This window comes from Pogona vitticeps, chromosome 2, assembly GCF_051106095.1.
Source record: "Pogona vitticeps strain Pit_001003342236 chromosome 2, PviZW2.1, whole genome shotgun sequence".
Taxonomy (NCBI): Eukaryota; Metazoa; Chordata; class Lepidosauria; order Squamata; family Agamidae; genus Pogona; species Pogona vitticeps.
The window spans coordinates 183073222-183097240 of NC_135784.1; the positions used below are offsets into that span (position 1 = coordinate 183073222).

At 43.3% G+C, this 24019-nt stretch overlaps 1 protein-coding gene across 1 annotated transcript; it reads right to left on the reverse strand.

The window, feature by feature from the left end:
- Positions 1-5577: 5577 nt before the first annotated feature.
- On the reverse strand, positions 5578-23390 carry LOC110070610 (intercellular adhesion molecule 1). The gene is made up of 7 exons (XM_020778304.3): positions 22939-23390; positions 16425-16682; positions 14024-14341; positions 12760-13038; positions 10583-10861; positions 8629-8871; positions 5578-7441 (listed from the first exon to the last, which is right to left on the reverse strand). Exons 1-7 carry the CDS (start codon positions 23012-23014, stop codon positions 7257-7259), a joined length of 1638 nt encoding a protein of 545 aa, XP_020633963.3. The 5' UTR covers positions 23015-23390; the 3' UTR covers positions 5578-7256.
- Positions 23391-24019: the final 629 nt, after the last annotated feature.

The following is a 24019-nucleotide window of genomic DNA, read 5'->3' on the forward strand; positions in this document are numbered from 1 at the left end:
TCTGCCTAATGTTGTGACTGGCCTTAAACTTAGAAAGTCAGACACGCTTAAAAAAAGCAGAAAGAATGAGCTGGCACATAATGAGAGATCGGGGAAAAGGAAAAAAGATGCTAGTCTGTAAGATGCAACTGGAAAGCTACAAGGAACTTTAGAATTTGTCCTCATCAAGACGACCGGACCTCTGGACTCTTCTTCACAAGGCTGGCCTTACTAATGAACAAACTGGGGCAACTGATTGTGAAATACGGCCTTTTGTATGCACAAGTTAGCAGGACTGGCCAATGCATCTGACTTCACCAAGGGCAGTGGGGTTTGTGTTCATGGGCAGCAAACTGGTTTCAGGGAGGTGCTGGATGGGTTTACACAACACTCTCCTCCAGCAGGGAGCGGGAAATGGCCCAGAGTGAAGCAGGTGAAATAAAGGGTTGGGCCTTGCAGGGTTGCCACAGCTGCCTCCCAGGACCTACCACCTGAGGCTCAGCCTGCCTCCTGCTAAGGTCAGCCCTAGAGAGACTACGGAGAGCCCCCCCCAAAAAAAGAGAGAGGAGAGGACCGAAGAACTGAAAATGAAACAGAAACAGCTCCAGTCACATTAGCTCCAATTTTATTGATACTGGAATGACAAGTGCAGCTTCACTGTTCAGCAGCAGAGGGCGACGACACACCGATTCTCAAATGGGATGGCTGTGAGAGGAAGCTGTGGGGAGCTTTGTTTAAAACAAGCAGGTTTTAGGCTCTAACATGATGCTGAATTCTTTCAAGTGGGACGAAATTTAGCCAGGGCTTTCGACCTTTCCACCTCTATTCTATAAAACGTTAGGAAGGGTTCTCTCTGTACTTTACTGGGTATTAATAGCATCTTCATAAGCCAGTCAAGTTCGTTGTGTGCAGACAAGCGATGCGGAAAGACCGTGAATACAGAAGCAAGGACTTTATCATGTACATAAAACCGTGAGTGACAACTTAGCGAGAAGACTATTTTAGGGAAAGTGCTTGCTCCCAGCTGGAGGCATTCTTGAGCTCTTTAAAAAACTGGTTCATACACGACTCCCCCTCTCTTATGTGCAGATAGGTCCACATTGGGGAATTTAAATGTGGGGGACTCGGTACATAGGAGTCCCCCCCCCAACCATTTCTCTGCATGAGTAGTTTTTTCTGTTACATAAGGTGTGGTTTTACCTTGAATGGATACAATGAGGTTGTGGCTTTTGCCACATTTGCTTTCTCACACAACTCACATGTTTTTCAGTTCCTTTCTTGCTTTTAAATGTGTCACCGTTCCACTTATAAATAACATTGGCGGCAATGCTATGAAAGGAAGCAAAATTTAGCACGCTAAATGTCATGCTTAAATTTTGTGTTTTCCATTTCTTGCTTGTACAATGTTTTTTTCTGATTTATCCTGTGAGACATTTGGGGTTTATTCCTTGACATAATTTTAAAAAGTGCAATAAAGATAATACCATGAAAATTTGCATCATCACCATGAAAGGTATTGCATTTGGTTACATCAGAAACCACTGTATACTGATTTTCCACTTTCAGGTTCTAAAAATAGTTTGTACAGCATAAGATGTGTCTAGACTTCAGACAATTGGCATGGCGGATCAAAAGGTGCCAGGTCAAACTTTGCCCTTTATTACTTGACAGAGTTATTTTTCGTAATAAGAAAAAATGATGGAAGAATATATTGCTGTAAAATTATTTTGTAAAGAAGGCAGAGTGATTTCATAATAAAAGCCTCATCTGAAAGCCCCCATGATCTTAAGGTACAAGGTAGTTAGCATTACTGAACCGGAAAAACAGCTGGTCTTGACAATTAGATATGAAATATCTTACATTAGTTGTCTTGAATGCCATTATGGAAAAAATACAGTGTTTTGATGTACAGTACGTCCTCGTCAGGGATCCAGATACAAGAAGGCAACCCATTAGCTTGGCTTGGCTTGGCTTGAGGGGTTTGGCTATTTCCTTTCACCTTTCTAACTCCCACTCTGTCGACTTTAAGAAGTCCCATTTGTTGTTATATGCCATCAAGTCATTTAAGACTTATGGAAACCTTCCAAATTAGTGACTTCCAAAAGGTCCAGTCATTAATAGTCCTGCTCAGATCTTGCAGATTCAGGGCCCTGGCTTCCCTTATTGAGTCAAATCATCTCTCACTTGATCTTGATCTCCCTCTTTCTTGCTGTCTTCAGCTTTTTCCAGCCTTATTGTTTTTTCCAGTGAACTTTTACTTCCCATGAAATGCCCGAAGTACACTTACCTTAATTTAGTCATTTTTGCTTCTAGAGATTGCCAGGCTTGATTTCATCAATGCATTTGAATGGAGGTCTCAAAAATTATGAAAAACATGCCCTCCTCCCAAAGTGGAATATTCCAAAAGTTTTTGCAAAAATTAGTATTGTGGGGACCAACGTTGTGTACTTGTTGTCCATGAAGTGCCACCCCTTAGCTCCTCTGATCCATATTTCACAGTCCAAGAAGAAAAGGCCTTGACAACCCTTCTTGAGGTGCATTGACATGGAGTGGAAGGCTTGCCCCCCCCCCCAAGTGGGGGTCCTTTGAACATGCAAGTGATTATGGGTAGAGGGAGGTATGGCGATGGCACAGTTCCTACTCATTTCAGAACGGTGAACAGATGCTTGAAGGCTGTTCACTGTTTTGGCACTGTGACCAACCGTCAGTCTTGAGCTAGTCAGATCAGCTGTCCCTCCACTCTAAATCTGGTGCTGTTGAATGCCAGGTCTGTATCCAACAAATCACAGATTATCCAAAACCTTATTCTGGAGGAGGATGCAGACCTGGCATGCATAACCGAAACTTGGATGGGCAGGGAAGAGGGTGTTCCCTTGACCCTTACCTGTCCTCCTGGTTAAGGAGTCCAACACCAGGGTAGACTGGAGGGGTGGGGTGGGGGAGTAGCCATTGTTTATAGAAACACTCTGGAGGTTATTAGGTGCTCTGTGGTGGTGAAGCCAGGCCTGGAGGCCCTCCACGTGTCGATTAAGCCAGGGATGGTATTGGGATCTTGCTGGGTTACCGTGCTCCCCGTGACCCAGCCATTTCCTTACCGGAGCTGGCGGACTTTGTCTCCGCGGCACTGTTGGAATCCCCGAGGGAAATGAGAAAATATTAGCATATTTCCCCCACTCTGGACACCTTGCATTGGCTGCCTGCTTATTTCCGTATTGATTTCAAAGTGTTAATGATGACATATAAAGCCTAAACGGTTTAGTACCTTGATATCTAGAAAAACGCCTCCTCCCACCTAGATTTACCGGAATCACTCGTTCTAGCCAGGAAGGGTGGTTGAGGGGCCTAACACTGAGGGAGGCTCAGAAAGAAAGAACAAGAAACCAGGCCTTCTCGGCAATGCCCCCTTGCCTTTGGAACAGACTGCCCTCAGAGATCTGTCTGGTTCCCTTGCTGGGTTTTTTTAAAAGCCAGCTTAAGATCTGGCTCTTTAGACAGGTTTTCCCTCCTGTCATCACTTGATTATTTTTACTTTTCCCCCATCTTGAACCATATTACTATTGTTGCTTTTTGTTTTATTATACTGTTTTTATTTCATTTTTATTGTTAGCCACCCAGAGCAGACTTGTGTCTAGAATGGAAGGGTAAGAATGAATGAATGAATGAATGAATGAATGAATGAATGAATGAATGAATGAATGAATGAATGAATGAATGAATGGAAAGAACTATCAGAGTCAGCTCAGCAATAATATGGGCTTCACGGGGCTTTCTCTCCTTCCCCACCAAGCTGCAGTTAATGATAGAAGCATCATTCTTTCCCCAATATCTCCCATCCTCTCGCTTCTTAACCAGTGTTATCACATTAGTGCAAGATTTCATTTTGATCACTTTTTGCACACACATCTGTCCTTCTGACTCATGTATGGGTATGTGGCATGCTTTATTGGGTTTCCTCCTAATTTCTTACAAAAAGGTTGTGGGGAGGAGAAACTGCGTAACGAACATCATCTTTCTTGTTCTACCATGGCAGCAACATTTATTTTTCTTCTCCTCTTCAGTGTTGCCGGAGAAATGTTATCAAGGATTGAGGGTCTTATTGTTTGCTGGGTTGTGATGATGTTTCCCATCTTCAGAATTGTCCTCAGTCCTCTGCGCAGGTTTCAGGTTGGAGACGCTCCTTTCATGTACAAGTCTACCTGTGCCAGGTCTCTTGAGGATCATGGCCTGAAGATGAGTGGGCAGAGCCTGATGGCTGAAAGGTGGAACCTATTGGAGCCATACACCATGTTTTTAAGTTAACCATTTGTTTTAAAGCCAAGGAGGATCCCAGACCTTTTCTTCTACCTGGCTGCCTTTTCCACCAGCTTTCAAAATGGATTTTTCTTAGAAGCAGGACTAACAAGACGTGGCATGTCCCTAACTCTGCACCTGTTCCAGGATTCCAGCCAGCCACGTCCACCTCCAGGACGTTCCAGTCCCGTCCCCACTCCTTTGTTCTTTTTCAGCCGACACTTGGAATTCTGTGTCTACTAAGCATGTTCCATCTTTGGGTTTTTTTCATCTGTGATTGTTTTTATTTGCTCCACTAGGGCTTAAAAAATTACTAATGGGAAATTTGCTGCTTTCACAACTGTGCAGATTATTTTTTTGATGGCCTTGGGGTGACCTCCCTTAATCTGAAGATGGCTTTCCTGACTTAGGAGACAATACTGATTCAGCACCTGGCTGTGGAGCCAGGGGCCAGGAGTCTGAATCCCCACTGTGCTTCCAGCAAAAGGGACCAGCCTAGATGACCCTGAGCATGTGTGCCACATGGATAGCCTTGGCCAAGATGCACAAGCCCCAGCAGTCCCACACAAGGAAGGATTGGTAAATCACTTTTGAGTACTCTATGTCAGAAAAACTGGATTGTCATAAGTCACAAGTGACTTGACAGCATATTCATTATTATTAATATATTTAAAGTATTTATCTTAGGAAGATGAACAGACTGCCAGATATGTTCAATACAGAAATCTTAAACTTATAGGGCAATGGTTTGGCTTCTGTCTTCTTCATCTGAAATCAGCCAAAGCATGCTGTAGCTTTACATGTGTGTTTGTGTGTGTGTGAGTGCCTGTGCACACACACAACATTTGTTCAATAAAGAGGATCCATAGAACTCAAAAGCTTACACATTTTTGTAATCTCTAAATTAGCATAATAAAGTCATCCCCTCTAATATACATGGTGGATCATTTTCACTGTATCCATACAAACTTAATTACATAAAATGTGTAGCTTTTGGTGGTGAGCTGACTGAGGTTAAGAAATCTCTGTAGACATTATGTTGCATACTGAGTTGCATGACTCGATACGCAATAGATAATGTCTACAAAGACTTCTTATCTTCAGGCAATCAGCCTTCAAAAGTTATGTCTTTTACACAACTAAGCAACTGGATTTTGGCCACCAATATTTTGGCCCATGAATTCTTTAATATTGTGGAATGTCCTACTGTTTTTTTCAATGTAAAACAACTACTTATAATTTACTATTTAGACTGTTTCCATTCTTATATATGACTAGATAATAACCGTGACAAAGCAACTAAGAAAATATAATCATTGCAGCTTTTATATCCTTTGGAAGATAACTGTTACAACGTATTGCCAGCAACCTGCAGTATTTCCCTGTGACACAGAACCCCAACATATGGCGAAGAACATTGCATTTGTTTCACGAAACTTTAAAAAGAAAAAAAATCACATTGCCAGTATTTTTTAAACTCCATCATTCACTCTGCTTTTAGTTATTTATTTCCTATAGTTTCTAGCCAGTGACATGAACAATATTAATAAATATATGTTGTTCTTCCTGCAATAGAATATTTCTGTAAAACCAAATACAAGGATGAATTGGAGTGATTTGTTGAGAGTTTGAAGGGAAAAGTTGCACTACATCCAAACTGTTGTTGCATGATGATCATCTGAAACATATACAGTACTCAGAGACTGAAAAAAAATCATATACAGTATATATAATTTTGGGTTTCAGTCAAGGTGTCCTTTTACAAGTCCAAAGGCACAGGATGATAATAAGCTTAAGGATCAGCAAGAGAGCAGCTGCTTCCTGTTCTTTCTGCATGAGGACCATTTCATATGCCAGGTGTGCCCCTAAGATAAAGAGGGCCTAGGCATCCCTGCATGAGCTTGCCACACACAATTGTGTTTTTGAGGCTCAGTTGCACCAGTTTTGCTACATATCGCCGTTAGTCACAAGAGACAGAATATGTAAGACAAACCAAGCACACATCTGGGGCAGGGTTTTTTTCCTTCCCCCTCTCCATTCCTACCACTGTGCAGTTAAACTTACGAGTTTTATGGTATCTTTATACCAGAAATTGTGTGAAAACAATGGGATTGTGTGAACACATGAGCAAGACTCTCACAGCAGTTGTTTCAAGACCTGCTCTTCCTGTTAAAGAGGGTATTGTTGTCAGTTTTGATAAGTGACGGAGCTCTGCTCCACGTCCCCTCCTCTATAGCCATTTCCAACTCTATCCAGGTTGACCTACAGAATTTTTTCGACAAGATAATCCTGAGTTCACGTATCAGGAGACCAAAATTAAAATCAACCAACCAACCAACCAACCAACCAACCGTGGTGGCCTTCCCATTTTTTCAGTGCAGAAGACCTTTCTTGAAGTCCCCAAATGGGCTATGGACAGCTTGCCAGCAAACCCCCCTAGAGAGGGGCCCGCTGCCTGCTGACAGTCCCAGTAAGGCTGCTAGTACAGAAAGGATCAAGGCAGACACTTCATCCCACAGTCACTAAAAGCTTCGTCCTCTGTGCTCCATCACGGCGCACAGAGCCCAGGCCTGCTGCAGGGCTTCCGTTCCTCTGTGGCATCCAGACACCTACCAAGTCCCTTAGTGTTGCTTGCAAATGGGTGCAGCTACGCCCTTTTCACACCATCTACTGCTGTCTATAACTCCGGATGGAGAAGAATCGTTGGATGGAAAAGGAAAGCTTGAAGCGAAAGATAAGAGAGAAACATGTCTTGGGACACCTTCTCTCTAGATGGGACTCCTTGCAGTGAAAGCAACCAACCATAGTTTGAAAGTGGAGAAACCATCCGCCACTCTTTCCAATTCCAGTCAAAACACCGCCTGTTAGTAGTTCAGCACCAGATGAAATGTTTTCTCCTCACAGCAAAGATGAACCCCGACAGCACCTACTGTCTCGCCAGACCGGGGGCCAGATCCTCTTGAGTTTCTTAACCGTCCCCTGTCCATTTAGACACTTGCACCGCCGTTCAGACACTTCTGCTCCATGGGGTTTCCTGCTGCTTGCTGCTTTAGGCGATATTTCCTCACCTTATGGCTTCGGTAGTACATATAGTAGCCCACTGTCACCATAGAAATAATAATCGCCGCACCGAGAACTGACAGGGCAATGGCAACGATGTTTAGCTGGAAAACTGGGAAAGGAAAAGACAAACCAGTTTAATTCAGGTGCCTCAGAATTCCAGAGGGTCACATCTATTTTAAAAAGCAAACAAACTCTACTTTTGCTCAGAAAAGGAGAAGATTCTAGCCTTTAAGGTTAAAGGAATATATAGGCCAGTTGCTCAATGTCAAATGGATGAACTGGGACATGACATTTTCCAGGTGCTACAGCATCAGAGTGTTGCATAGCTTTGCCATCCCTCTCCTTGACTTCCAGATCTCTGCTCAACTGTACTACCAATGAACACATGCCTAATTCTTCACAACTGTATGCTTAACGGAACGTGCAGTATTCTCAAAATTCTTTCCCCTTAAGGCAGTGAAAGTAATTTCTGTGGGCAATTTGAAAAGCAAGTTTTTGGATGTTTTCATATGCACTGTTCCCTTATTATTCCAGGCCAGTGGTTCCCAACCTTGAGTAATCCAGGTATTTTGGACTGACGTTCCCAGAAGCTTTCATCACCCAGCTGTGCTGGCCAGGGTTTCTAGGAATCGTAGTCCAAGAACATCTGGGTTATCCAAGGTTGGGAACCACTGATCTAGGCTATGTATCAGTATCTCTGTGTCAAAGAAGACATGGCATTGGAGCGTTGGCTTTCCAGATGTTTTAGACCATAACTCCCACAATCCCTTGCCACTCTGTATTCTGAATGGGGATGATGGGAGTTCAAAGTCCAATGTATCTGCAGGTCTGAAGTTTACCCACTCTGATGAAGAGTGAGGAGTTTACTGATGTGAGAGACGACCTTTGTTTTTCCTTTAAGAAGGCAATCCCACAGAAACATTGTTATTTATGTTCACACTGATTTGGTTTGGCCAACGAATGTCTCTGGTTTTCTTTTTGAAGCTATTATACTGTAAACCGCCACCCCCACCCCCCCAAGGCTGACCAAGGCTACACTGTGAACCAATAGGTCAGACAAGCCTGGAATACCTATCGGGTCCAAGTTCGAAAAGACCCTCTTTGTGGTTCACAAATCATGCTTGCTGGCTGTTAGAGACCATCTCCATCTTTCCAAGTTCCACTGCAGATGGAGACAGTGCCCTGGGCTGAATGAACAAGATTTCCATCCCTTTGCCTCTTTTGTTAAAATCTGGTTGTGTATTATAGCATAGGAAACAGTGGAGGTTTTCCCAGCTGATGGTTTTTAAGACTTACATTCCACAACTATGGTCACATCTTTAGCATCTGAGCCATAAGCGTTGCTGGCATTGCAGTGATATACCCCCTTGTGCTCTCTCATGATCTGCTGTTGCACCCCAATGTGGTAGACCATATTATCTCTCCTGCATTCAACAGTTGGTGGCGGGTTTCCACGTGCAGAACAGATAAAGGCTTCCATGCTGCCTTCCTTCCATGTTAACACACTGGGGCAACTTGTATTAGTTATTCGGGGCGCATCTACAATGGGAAAACATAGTGTGGTTATTTTTGTTGGTAACGTGGATACAGTACAGTCTGCATTTTCATGAAAAACTGCAGCACAATTAGACACAAATATACACAATTTAAGCACCGTATATTGGGTGCACAAAGATTCTGAAATCTGTACCATGCTGCAGAGTATAGGGTGTGGACTTCACTGTAGAAGCTAGAACCTCACATAGGGAAGCTAGAACCTCACAAAGACTTTATTTCAACTGTTGTGCCTGAAATTGGGTTGGGCTTGAAATGTGGTGACAATGTAGGGATGCAGGTAAGTCTCACCGCTCATGTCTCCACCTCCATCAGAAATCTGGCAGACCTTTGCTTGTTCACAGGCTCACAGTCAAGCTCTGCAATGGTGCAGGTTGGCTGAAGGTTTGCTGAACAAGACAATGTTTTCGTCACCAGGGCTGCTTGTGACAAAAACACTGTGGGTCCCTTTAGCCCAAAGTAAGAGAGAAGTGTCGCTGTAGCTTTTCACAGCTGGGCATCTCAGGACTGGTTCACTCATCCCCACCATTTCTCTTTGTTTTTTAAAGATATGGAAACACCAGATCACGGCTTTCACAACAAAGTGTCAAATATAAATAATCAAGTGGTTGTGATAATACTAAGTAAGGGGAAAAGGAAAGCATGCAACTGCCTGTAAAATTTGGGGTTGGGGGAAAAGATCAGGAAACATGTTAGCAGCTTTTGCCAACAAACTGAAGAGAAATGGTTTGGATACAAAAGTTACTTCTCTCTACTATTAACTTCCATAGCATGGTGTTTGTAGTCCAAGAAAGTAACTATCTTAACCTCTAGTTTGGGCAACAAGGGTTAGGTCTGCTTATGGCTTTCAAACTCTTCTTCTACATGATAGTTTCTCAATCAGTCTCCCCTCATCCTCCTCTGCCCCTCGTCCTTCTTTCCTTGTTCAAGCAAACCAATCATTGTCCCACAGAATGTATACAGATGGCCTTGATCTCATGAAAGTGGGCTCAATAATCTGGGTTTCTACCACTTCATAAACCAGATACGGGACTAATATGACTGCCTACAACCACACTAAGAAAACACCCTGCACACAGAGATTTCCTATTATAAAAGTGTAAGATTAGATGCTCTAAAGCCATATAAAATTATCTTCTAAAGTTGATATTATTGTCTTACTCTGTTTGTGTGTGTGTGTGTGTGCATGCGTGTGTATGTACACACACACACACACACACACACACGGGAAACAGTCCAGTAAACCACCTTGGTAAAATTATGGAAGGTGGTAAAAAAGTATTTTCAACAAATAAGAAATAAATAAATCTTTCATGCCAGACAGAGGCAAAGTATACTTTTGAATGCATAGGTATTTTTTGATGATGGATGTATACAATAACAAAGCCACACCCTCATTTTTTGAGGTGACATAGCTTTTACTCTCATCAGCTCAGTAAGAATCAGACTAAAATAACTGTACGCAAAGCTGCTCCGTTTGCATAGCATATTCAACATTTAAGTAAAACTTACGTAAGCAAATCTCAATAATACAACAATTACTTGTCTTGCTCTGAGTAAGGAACTTTCATAGAATAGTGAAGTTGGAAGGGGCCTATAAGGTCATCTAGTCCAACCCCCAGCTCGATGCCAGAATACAAATCAATTCAAGCCCCAGGAATGAAATATTGCGCATACTGTGCCCTACTATACTCACAGAAGACGGTAAGCTTTACAGATGCGTTTTTCGTGACTTCAGTCCCATTAACCTGCAGTTGCGCTATGCACAGAAATTCTCTCCCATCATCCTCTTCACACGTTGTCACTTCATAGTTTATGACAAAACTGTCTTCACTGGATGCTAAGGTCTGATTCTTATCTTTGATCTGCATAACAACACCAGGGGACTTAACACCATCCAACTTGCACATGACATTTACTGTTGTGTTGACAACGACCTTAATATGATCATCTTCTGGGACGGGTTTTGGTAACGCTGGAGGGGAATAATTAAAAAAAAAAACCCACCATTACACACAAAAATTGGTTGACTGATTACACATATTACTGTACGTGATAACTGGTAAATCATCTCTGTATATTTGTAACAAACTGGATAGCAGATGCTCCACATCAGTTGATCCTCACTGCCACAAGATCCTCCTCTCGAGTCCAATGCTTTATTCCTTCCCAGCCGAACAAATGGGAGAAAATCATTTATAATCATCTGCATGCAGCCTTCAGTTCCTTTGGGCAGGGAAGTGACGTTTACATGAGAGTTAGGTAAGGAATTCTATATTGTTGTGGATTTCTATTCAAACTAACCTAAACACAGAGCACAGTGAGGGACCTTTTGGCCATCCAGCATTGATGAAGTACTCCTCCCAGCAAGCTTCATGACTGAACATGCTGGAAAGAGCTGATGGCAGGTAGATTTCACCAATATCTGGAGGAACCTAATTTGCTCAACTCTACTCTATTCTGAAGATCCTCCGTGTGATGCTGTGGATAGAGTGATGGACTAAGATTCAGGACACCTGGGCTCAAATCCCTGTTTTGCTCATGGAAATTGACTGGGTGGGGATGGGACTGGTAAAAAGTACTCCTGAAAGATTTACCTTGGAAGCCCTATTAGGGTTGCTGTCAATCAGTTCCAGCTTGATGACACACTACACACACACAATCCCAGATGACGGTGAAAATTGGAGTTGAAGTGACTCACCAAGTTTTGCATTTCCCAACTGTTTCAATGCTGCTCCAAACAATATTTATCAAACGAATCAAAGAATGTGTCTATCCAGGAAGAAAATATGTTCGGTGTGACTCAGTGTTTGGCGCTGTCTTTTGCACATTTGCTCTGCAAGTGCCTTTTGGCAACATGCTTGCTACCTAGATTTGTGACTCACCTGAATTATGTTCATTGGCTGCCCTGCCTGGGTGAAGCACCACTAAAGGGAATGGAAAACCACTGCACAAGGTATCCTGACTGTGTCTGTATGGAATAACAAGCGATGGTGTGGTTTGTTGAAACCTTGCTTGCTGCAAAACACAAGCTAAACTCTGCTAACAGGGTTTGGTTTACTAACCAACCAAACTGGCCCTTGTTTGAAAGGCAAATGGACCAGCCAGGCTATGTCCTAGTGTGACATCCAAAGCCACAAATATGGTTCATTCCCTCAGCTTCCCATTCCGAAACAGGAGTTGACAAAAGAAGAATAGAAACAAGACTGAAGTCAAGCCATGGAGTTTTTCATCATCTATCCTGCAATTCAGGCTTAAACAGCCAACTCTGATTACCTCCAACGGTGGCTTATGGTGGGATGCAGTTAGGCACAAAGAGTCCCAAACAGAGTCTGTGTGTCAGCAGGAGAACAAAATGTCCTTGTTTGACATTCCACTCAGTCTCAAATGAAGAGGAGAAGCCTCAGATCAACAACGTGAGTTGGGAATAGCAAAAGCCTTGCCCTGTGCAGGCCACCTCCTATGCATTTACTCCTCCCTCTAGTGTTCTTTTGGATTATGGGTATTGGGTGGCAGCCACCAGGATCAGAATGCTGGGTTGGATCAAAACATTTGTATTCCACTTCTCTCCACATTCTCTTACTCAGTGGACCTTCTGTCAAATCTGTATTCTCTGTATGTGTCAATTTTTAAAAAAAGGTTGTCTCCAAAGTAAGTTAGCTATCCACAAGGTCCTTCGATCTTGGATCATCATTCTGAACCAAATCCATCTCTTAATTCCAATTTCAGAGGAACTAAGATGAACCTGGCTGTAACCCTTTAACTTTTGCTTTCCAAATGAACAGTTTTAAGGCTGAACTCATTCTGGTTTGATTGAAGCATGGTAAGAAAATCCAGAAGCTCAGACATGTTTCTTACAGATACCATACTCACCAAACACAGTGACAGTTTTATTTACACTTCTCTTCACTGGCCCCAGAGAAACTGTGCAGATCAACTCGTGATTTCCTATTGAAGGAAGGTGAACCAGAGCCTGGGCACTTGCTGTTTCCTCCAACACATGGATACTGAGGTCCAGATTCTCTCCAGCAAAGGACAGCTCAAACATGGCCTCTTCAGCTGGAAAAACTCCTGATACATCACACGTCACAGTCATCTGAGTACCAATTTCTGCAGACAATGGACTTTCGAGAAGGGGATCCATTGGAAAAGCTGTCAAGAGAGTGAGAGAAATCATTTCTAATTGAAAAGCGCAACTGTGGTCAAGGAAATAACTCTCTTTAAATGGCAAACTCTTATGAGTGATTGCTGATGCCTACAGATGCAGAATTAAAACAAGAAACATGAGAAAGATATCAAAGCATGGCTGAAGGAACCCTGAAATCTGCAGATGTCACCCCCCAAAAAACAATCCTTTGAAAATAAACAATCCTTTGAAAACCCAACTGGGGAAAACTGTAAGTGGAAGGCGAATTCCTGTTGTGTGACTGGCTGAAGAGAAAAAAATAAGTATGCCCAGAAACATCTCAGTAAAGAGTGGAAATACTCAGCAGCCACTGCGTCATCTAGAATGGAACAAATGGGAATAACTGAAGAAGCAAAGGCCTCTTTCTCTTTCTCTCTTTCTCTCTCTCTCTCTCTCTCTGTCTCTCCCTCTCACACACACACACACACACAGCCTGATCTACCTCCTAGAGTTGTTGTTAGGATGATGTGGACAGAAGGACACCTCTGTGTATACTCTTGACCTCATGGACAGAAAGTCAGGAAATAAATGGAACTAACCACTAAACAAGTCTTTCCCTCATGGACAGAAAACAAACTCTTCCTGAAGATACCCAAATGGACAAGAACTACCATGAGACCTGGGTGTCAAATCTCCACTCGACCCTAGAAACGTACTGGGTGTGGCATTAGTGAAACCACTCCTTACGTATGTTACGTACTTTGAAAATCCTATCAGGGTTACCATAATATGACTTGATAGCCTATAACAATCACCACTCATATGGTTGATAGCAGTGTGTGTGTGTGTGGGGGGGGGAACAGAGAAGTTTTCAGCTCCAGAATTTGAAAACATTCACGCCAGCACAACCTGTGATTAGGCCGTTGCTTGTCGTCAGCAATTCAAGACATGTGTGCTTTCTGCCTTCTTGACATCTGAAGAGAAAGGAAAGAGCAGCAGAGGGGAACTCACCCACAGGCTCTAGCAATTGACTGGCGGATGGCTTTTCAAGGAGTGGACCTTCTGGCCTCAGATCCAGAGCTGCGTGGCAGGTGATACTTTCATTATGGTCTTGTTGCTCGACAGTTATAGGGTAGGTCACTGTAATATTACCAGGTTGAGGTTTGGTATGATTCTCAAACGTCTTCTCCAGGAGGGGTTTCCCTCCTTTGAAAATGGTCACAGTGAGGTTCCGGATGGGGGCAACATCAAAAACCTGGCAGTTCAAGTTGTACTCCTTGCCCACCTCCATCTTTTGTGGCAGATCCAGCTCCACACGCTCGGGAGCCCCTGGAATAGAATAAAACCCCATACAGTTCCACTGATCTATATTAAAGCATTGTCTTCCTTTCTACAGCAGCTCTGCAAATGAATATTGTTGTGCATTCTAGGCTTATATCCTATTGTTGAGTTCTGCCTGCACACCACCAGAACGACATTACTGCCAACTTCTGACTGTTATCAATTAAAGAGCTCCTTTTTTCTATTATAGGGTGTGTATGACTTGCCTGCAATAATATTAGGGATACTGGTCATTATGTCCAAAGAGCCTGGGTCACTACCAGTCTTTATCACTCCCTACTAAGGTATGTAGGTTGTTGTTCCTTTTTTCTTTCCACTATCAGGCAAACAAGATTTTACTCAGAGAGGCCTTTGGCATGTCAGTTGAAGGTTTCTTTCTGAAGACAAATTAAGTGGCTCAGTACTGCCTATGTATTTTATTGTTGCATTTTTTAAAAAAAATTGAGTGTTCAATTTATTTGTTTTCAAACTTACGCATTCCATCAAGATTTGATTTTATTCTGGTTATATGCCATATTACCATTCTGTGGCAGAAAGGAATGGTAGAAATAAAATATGCAAAATAATGCCACTTAGAAACCAAAAGGCTGAAAGAGAGGGCAGACTGGTGTAGAGTTGACAAGGGCTTTGATGCAAAAAGTTATAAAAACATGTTACTTGCAATTAATTATTTTTAAAGTAACAAAGATGTAGCTAAGTCACACGATGACTGCAACGTAAGTAGAGAGAACTCCCCCTTTGCAGTGCAATTCAGCTGTAATTGGCTTTTTGTTACTTTTTTCAGTGTTCTGTGGCAGGTAGCCTTTCTACCAAAGCCTAGTAGCTTCTAGCATTTTGATGTTTTTTTTTTTTTTAAAGTAAAGAAAAGTAACTATTTCATTCCCTTTTAGATATGGAGAAGATCATGAGTTAATTTTAAATGTGTAACTACGGTGGGGATTCACTATAGTATACTGTTACTTCTTAAATGAAGTTTTTAAAACTCTTTGTAATGTACACATTCTTGCCTTCAGGAGGAGCCCGAGGACTTGAATAAAGACGTGTTGGAGAAAAATATACAGTACTCTCCAACATTTTTGATTGCACACATCCTGACAGACTCCTCCTGCCCTGGGTCCACCATTTCCGTGCCAACACAGACAGGATTGGACAAGTTAAGGGATGTTTTCTCAGGGATGCCCCTCAAGTGTGGAACACTTCCCCTCTCCAAAGCCAGAACATGACTGTCAACTCAGAGTCATTCTATTGTCCTGGGCTGATCTTTCTTGAAACTCCACATTGGGCTGGCAGAAGTCACGCCATTATTTATTTCATTTTAAGGGGCATAGTTGGTGGGTGGGAATCTTTTATACAAGCACTCAGCTGAGTGGCCCTTTACTGCAATTCTTCTTTGACGACATGCAGTTATTTTATTATATTGGTTTATAGAAAATCTACAACGGCTTCCAAAATAAATCAGTCAAGGCAAAAGGAATTCATAAATGAAACACAGTGACTAGAACAGCAAAAAAAAAAAAAAAAAAAAAAAAAAAAAAAAAAAAAGGGAACAGGAAATCGAACATCAACCACAAGGACAGCAGATTAAAGAAGAAATGATGGCCTTTAAAGGCGCTGGAAATATTAGAATAAGGTATTCTGCAGGTGCTGAAAAGGCAAAAGGAGCAGCCGTTCTTCTGAAGAGACAGCCCCATAGATGGGACATTACACTGTGAAGCCATCCTGGGGGGGGGGGGGGACCCTTGATCAATGCCCTGGGGAGCCACTGGGCCAGATGGACCAAGCAGTAGAAAAGGCTGCCTCAAATATGCAACAGTTTTCCATGAGGTTTCCTAAGCCAGCCTCCTTCTTTCCAGATCTCTTGCTGGAATTGAACCAGTGGCTGCAACGGTTGAGGCAAGGTGGCTCATGGAGCAAAAAAAAAGGTCCCTCCCCCAAATTCATGGACTGAGCTGGTCAGGAGCTGCCTCAGCCTAAAGGCTTTCCCCCCACTTCCTACAAAGTATTTTTCGCTTCCCTTAAAGCTCAGCCTTGCCTGAATGATGGCTCTGACAAAGCTTAACAGGTGACTTACGATAAACTGTGAAGTTTGCACGGCGATCCAGCGGAGTTCTTTCACAATTAACATAGCATAATGGGGCGACTGACCACTGGTCAACCTCAGTGAAGTTGAAGCTCTTCCATGTGGAGCCAGTTCCGGCCTCAGCCCATTTTAGGGAAGTCTCCAGATTAATCGGTGCGCAACTGGAGCTACAGTTCAAGACAACGGAGGCGCCATATTCCACTACAGGCTTTTCTGGATGAATGTGTAAGAAGTCTTCAGCTGCAGCTCCTGAAAATGGAACAGATGCAACTTGTATAAAAAATACAGTAAAATGGGGTGGATTTCAAATGTTAAGTGTGAAATCAAGATGGGTATTCAGAAATAGGAAAGGGAGGAAGAAAATACACAGAACACAGGGCATTGTAGGAAGTATTACAAACTAAGGGGGCAAAATATGTTTCAAAGGAAAACAACCAGTCTGGTAATATTTATCATTTTTCGCTTGTTAATCCTGTTTTAAATGGTCATTACACATTAATATGTAGGCGAGTCAGTTCCCCGTTTGGCAGAGGGGCACAGTTCCTCAGCTAGATCAGTATGTCTGTTTTTGAGCATCTTTGCAGATGAAAGGAGGATTATTTTGTGAACAAAGATGAAATAACCAGGGAAGACTGTTGCATATAGTGGCATTTGAATCCTTGCCTGACACCCCACCACCCCCAAATACACAAAATTAACATTTTTCATTCAGAAAAAGTGGAATACATTCTACCAATGAAAGAAAACTACAATTTCTCTCGCTTACAAATTATATTTTTTGTATTTTACAATTATGTGTACTTCTTTTGGGTTTTGTTTACAAGAACATAGGGCACTGAATCACTATTTCCAAAATGAACAAAACTGTTCATCAGTTGTTCCTGGCTTCTGAGGAAGAACAGGCCATATACCTTTCAAGCATATTTTTATCTGTATCTTCTCTGTGATCTTATCAAATCACGGAAAACACATAGTGCTGCTTAGGTATCATATGTTGTTGATTATGTCACAAGTGAGGATTGTAACAAATGCAGTTGTTGTTACTGTTCCCCCTTGGTACTTGCTGAGCACCTTCTGGATCTGGAAATCATGAGCCAAAGGAGAGATATTGCTTCTTCAAAGAGTTGATGATGTTTCCTGCACATTTCTAGGAGAAGTCTGTTTATCACAGCATGTGATTTTTCTCATTATGCATCTTGCATTTATTGAACTTTGATTTCTATCTGGACAGTGAACATGGATTTCCATTACAAGACTGATTTCTGCAGAAATCCCATTATGCAAAAAGAAAAGATTCTAAGATGGTGCCAGTTGCCCCCACTTTTTGTATACTTTCCTGTCTTAGGGGCTATTATATGGTCTTTAGGAGGTCCCATAGGCCATAGGATGGAGCAGCCTTCTTTCTCTTTGCTAGGAGGGAAACAAGACTCCTTACACTGGCATGGGCACCTCCACTCCCCTTGCTTCTGTGCCAACGGTAATGTTAAAAAGAGGACACAATGGGTGTTGATGAGGGAGGCTTTGGGCCTGCTGGATCCTAAGCTCTCTGGTTCCTCCAACACACCCTTAAATCAGGAAAAACAAAACACTGTGCCATGCCTGGAGCTGCTTGTATATTAATCACTGTACTGTACTGGCAAGCTTCTACCCTGCCAGTAAGAGCCTTCTAGGAGCACCTCTCCTTCAAAGTCTCCCTGTGCAGTGTTCATAGGCAGCTTGCCACAAATATTTTTCACAAATTAATCTGATTAGTTAAGATGAAATTATGGTTCCTTCCTTCCCTCCTTCCTTCGGTAGCCTTCTCCCCCATGCCCCCTTCCCCACAGCCCTGATGTTTGAAGATTAAGCCCACACCTAAGCACAGAAATCCATGTGCTTAGGTGTGACTTGGGTTCATTCTCGGGAATTTCTGTATTTCCTTTGCAATGGTGACTCATTGTTTGCTTTGCCCTTCAGGCTGTCAGATGATCTGACAGAGGAATATTTCTGCCACTCCTTTGCTCAAGATTTAAAGGAAATGGTCCCTTTCCAGGAATAGCTCATGAGATAAGGTGAATAATAGGGAATTACCTCCCCCCCTCCCTTTAAACCAGCTTTTGGATTACATAGAAGCTGTAAACCTTCCTGGGGAGAGGAAGCCCACTGAATGAAGTGGGACTTTCTTCTGAGTTAACATGCACATGATTGCATGGAAAGATACCATACATGCGATTATCTCCTGAACAAAGGGTTAACCTCAGTTTGCCATCCCCTCTTCCCCAAAGGAAACAGAATGCTAAACATCAAAATACAACTGAAATGTATAGTGTGCCATAGTATGGTCCTCAATATGGTCCGATTTCACTAGGGGGATCCACTAAGTCACTAGCTGTTGGGCAGTAACAGATAAGGATGGGAGCTCTAAAATTATTTTTCACTAAAAAAACCTGTTAAAGCAGGGAGGTGGCTGATTCCAGAAAGCAACCCTGGCAAAGAGGCTGTTCATCCTCTTTTCCACTTTGCCCCTCTCTCATACATGCCATTTCCCATATTTTAACCCACCCCCCAACTGCTACTTGCTTCACAGGGGAAAACATTCTGGAGCCACAGGGAGTTAAATCAAATGGACTCTTTTGTGATGATGTGCATTTACAACCCCCCTAACATCCTGCATGTCCAGTCATATTAACACATGATGCAACTATGATAGTGTAAATGGAATTTACTACATGGATTTCTACAGCTGCTACTGAGAACTCTTCTCGGAATCCTTGTATCACAAAAAGAAAAAAGAAAGGCATTCAAAGAAAAATGAAAGGAACTGTACTGACTAAAAGTACCATGGCGACTTTATATTCGTGTTACATGCTGGAGCCGACTGAAACCACTACCTCTTTGAAAACCCTCATGCTTCCCCTGCTGCTTTATGAGGATTTGGCTTCATCCTTGACTCTGTCTAATAACTTACAGGTCAGAAAGTTAGCATTGAAGCCATCTACATGGGAGGAAGGTGGTACCTTACAGTTCAGGCAGCTGACGGGCTAACCTGCCATTTCACATCTCTATTTGCAATCCAGATGATGTACCCTCCCTCCCATCCAGTGTAGGAACTAGGAACTCCTGGGGACTAAGGTGCCATTTTCCATACCAGCATTAACCGCACATTGTACTGCTCCCCAAATCCACTCGAGGATCCCATGGTATGCCATGTATCTGCATCCCTGTTTGCTGGGCAGCAGGGCAACCATACAGTCACCTGTTTCAACCAAGTGGCAGGTCTTCCCTTACCCGTAGCCATTCACATGGTGTGCCATTGCCCACATGGGTGAGATGCAAGAACAAGCACAAGATTCTAACAGAAGAATGCAACAACGGTCCTACAATCTAACGTGGTTCCCCACCCCACCCTGCCACCGTATAACCCACTGCGCTGGTTTTTGAGCAAGGGGAGGCAGGGCTGAGCTTGAAAGGCCACACCAGGTGGGAATCCACCACGCGCTATAGTTAACGGAGGAAGAAATGCACAGTGCCTCATAGTACAGTTGGTGGTGGTGCAGAAGCAGTGGGTAACCACACCAGCTGAACGCTTCCCTATATTCTGCGCTTCTGTTTGTATATGTTTGTATGCTGCACTTCCGTGAAGCGACTGTGGGAAAGAGGGTGCCCCTGTCCTGAGTAACACACCAAAAGCCCAAACCAGAACCAACAAATTAGAAAGGAAGCCACATTGATCTTAACAACCAATAACAGGTATGCTGAATATTACAGAAACAGGGAAGGTGAGAGAGAGAGTAACCACCAAGTGTGTGTGTGTGTGCATGCATGTGTGCGTGTCTGTGTATCTGTGTTGAACTGGAATTCCCCTTCATCCTCACCCAGTGCAACAGGGTCGTCAGTGGAACACAGGTTTTATCCACCTTTGCTGGTGGATAGTTTGCTGGGGGCAAACTACACGTGATACAAGATTGTAGTATTTTTATTGGGAAATAACTTCTGATTTTAAATAAAAACAGCAGAGCTGGGGGGAAAGGAATAGACTTCTCCTTTCAGTGCTACTTTCCTAACTTTAATCACTCACTCCATAAATTTATTTTAGCCCATGGAGTTAGAGACACAACTGCATTGTCCTTAAATGTTTCCCCAGTTTAGCAAATGGCAGCTTGGGGAGATATGCATAGCCAGAGGTGGACAATATCTCATCTGGAGAAACATAAAATGAAAAAGCCCCCCCCCCCCCCAGTTACATCAATACATATTACAAGGTAGAAAACTTAGGTTTGCCAATCAACTTTAAATGCAACTGATAGCAGATCCTGACCTTGTAATACACACATCTGATATCTGCGTTTGTCTCATTTGCAGATGATTTCCATATTATGGAACCCCTTTGGCAACAATCTAGCTCCTCTAGACTCCCATATACTAACATCGGGGAGAGTGAATGTTTCTGTGATTGGAGAGAAACTTGTGTATGGAATTCAACAATTCAAACAAAAGATTAAACAACTTTAAGATGAGTGTTTGTGTATAGTGAGTTAGTTTATTTTTCAGGTCAGTTTTCATGTAAAACTACTCTTTCATCGCCAAGGACTGTTATTCACCCGTTGCTTTATTTTCTGAATCAGTGAACAAGAACAAACTCTTTCTCTATTATTAGAAAAACACAACTGTTATCTACTGTCAGCAGGCACGTCAATGAAATGCTGACCGAGAAGTTCTTTTCATTCTGTTTCATGGACATAAATCTGGCATCAGAAATGGCCACACACAAAAAACCTCTTTTAGAATATTTCATTTTACCTGGACACTCTTGAGAGTGAGTGAGTAACTTTGGGGGGGAAACCACTGCAGAACTATATTAGACTTGATAGAGAAACAGCTGAGATAAGGTATTTATGCTGGAGACCCGCTCAAAAGGCTTCAATACCAATCAAGGGTATGTAACTCAGTTACTGTTACATGCTGTCAAGTCATCTCAGAGTTGTTAGCCATCTCCTAAATGTCATGTCCTCAACAATCCTGCTGAGCTCTTGTAAACTGAAGCCTGTAGTTCCTTTAAAGAGCCAATCCATCTTCTACTTGGCCTTCTTCTTTTCCCGTTGCCTTCAACCTTTCCCAGCATTATTGTCTTTTCCACTGAATCTTGCCTTCTCATGATCTGCCCCAAATAAGACAAGCCCATTTTTGTCATTTTTGCCTCCAGAGATAGTTTATGCCTCATTTGCTCTAGGACCCACTTGTTCATTTTTCTGGTGGTCCAGGGTAACTGCAAAGCTCCCCTCCAGCACCATATTTCCTAATTACTATACCACCTAACTTATTACCAAGTATGAAATCCTGTATTGATTCCCACAGTTCGCAACTTTAATCTGCAATGCCATTGTTACCTTGCAGAATCATGCCCTGAGAACTGAATTCGTTTATAGTCCTATTTCTTTAGTAACAAACCGCTGTCACTTTGCCCATTACAGTATCTGTATTTCCACCTAGCCCTGGACCCATCTATAAATATGACAGCCATAGAGTCTCACTCTAAAGTTTAAGGAACTGGCCTCGATCCACCAAAGCTTATGTTATAATATACAGCAGTTAGTCTTTAAGGCACCTCTATACTGTATTCCTTTCCCCCCGATTTGCTTGTACAGGGTAACATGGCTACATCTTTGAAGGCTAATTTTAAAAAACTGTGCATTACAAACTCCATCCCACACCACTTCAATTCTTTGGAAAAACACTGCCTGGATGATAACTCAAGTGTCTATCAGCCAGGCAGTGTTTTTCCCAAGAATTGAAGTGGTGTGGGATGGAGTTTAGTTCCGAGGAATATTAGGGTAAGACCTTTTCATCTTTGTTGATTGGGGAAATGCCCATGGACATCCTGGGCATTTCCCCGCTATTTTGATTTGTTTCGTTTCAGCTGCAAGGCATTGACATCACATTTCTAAGCTTTCTTTAAGACTGGGGGTGGGGTGGGGTTGGGGAAATAATAAAATCTTTTTGCAGAAAGAAAAGATTTTTTTCCCCTTAAAAAAAGTAAATTGCAATTTTAAGGTAGCACATAAGCCAGCGTTTGAGGGAGGGCTTATTTTGTGTCAGGACTTGACAGCTTTTTGTGAAGCAGAAGTAAATATGATACCTTTGGGCAAAAGCAGAGTGCATTTCTCAAGTCCTAGAGATTAGGGACAGGGCTGACAAGATCGCCCAGGGAAACATTAGGTCTTCCCCATAAAAACTCCCTGCTGGGATCACTTTTGCTCTAGGAAGACCCGGTCGAGGCGTTTTGTTTCGTGCTGAGGGGGCGAACTGGCTACTCATGGAGGGCCTTGTATACACGCTCCACGTTCTCACGGTTCGGAAAAGAGCGGGGCGACTCCCCATCAGCTACCCACCCCGGGAAACTGGGCATATTAAGATTTCGAAGCGGAAAACGAAGTCAAGCCTCTTTCAGTGGTGAAATCGCCGAAGGCGATGAGAAGAAGAGGTCGGCTCTGAAAACACATTTAAGGACCACGTTTCCCGCCCTTACCTTTCACCACACCCCCGGCACTCCAGGCGACGAGGAAGAAAAGACACGGGTGCATGATCCGAGAGAGTAGTACCATCCGCCGCTCGGATAAAATCCCTTGACACGGGCAGGCCAATCCGGGTCAGAGTCCCGTAGAAGAAGATAGCACGTTAAGGGATGCGATTCGGGGAAGCCCAACCGAGCGCCCTCGTCCCTCTGCCGGGCTTCGTCTCTTGGGCTCTTCCTTTTTATAAGAGCGAGGCAGTTCCGGGAAACCGGGCTCCCTTTCTCAGCGCTCACAAGGGTCTACGAGGGAAACTCCCGCCTCGCAGACTTCATCCCCGGGCCTGCCCCCCCTCACCTCCCCTGGTTCGTTTTGCAATGAAGCCTTATGGGGGCGTGTGGGGAAACTTCCACCCGTTGACGCGCCTGCGATGTTCCCCCGAGCCTCCAGAGAGTGGGCTCTCTCGCCCAGAGACCGCCGCTACGCCGCCGCTGGCAAAGCGGTAGGCGGTGGCGGTGCCGGACTGGGGGGGCTGCGGCTGGCTGGCGCAGCTACTCGGTCTTCGCGCCTTTTCGCCTTCCCCCTCCGCCCTCCGCCCTTTTCCCCGCAGAGGGAGAAGTTCCAGAAAGGAGAAAAGCAGCTGCGTCCCTCGGGGAGAGTTTCGGACCGGACCCGACGACAACGACACGACTCCTAAGGGCGGGAGAGGGCAGCGACGTTGCCTATTTATCTGTTTTAAAATTATTGTTTTATGTGTGGTGTAGTGGTGGACTGAGTGATAATAGGCAAGGAGACCTGAGTTCCAGTCTCTACTCAGCTATGGAAACTCACTATAGTTAAAAAAAAAAAAAAGGAATAATGAGCCATCAAATTAATTCGGACTTATGGCGACCCTTTTCAGGGTATGGCAGGTTGAGAGTACTCAGAAGTGGCTTACGCTTCCCTGCTTCTTTGGTCTGCTCTGGGGACCCTGCAGCTTGCTCAAGGCCCCTTAAATATCTCACCTTGAACACCCTGTCAGGGTCACTATAAATTGGATGGGATGGGACCAACACACACAAACACAGGCAGGCCTCTCTGCTCATGACCTGAGTTTGA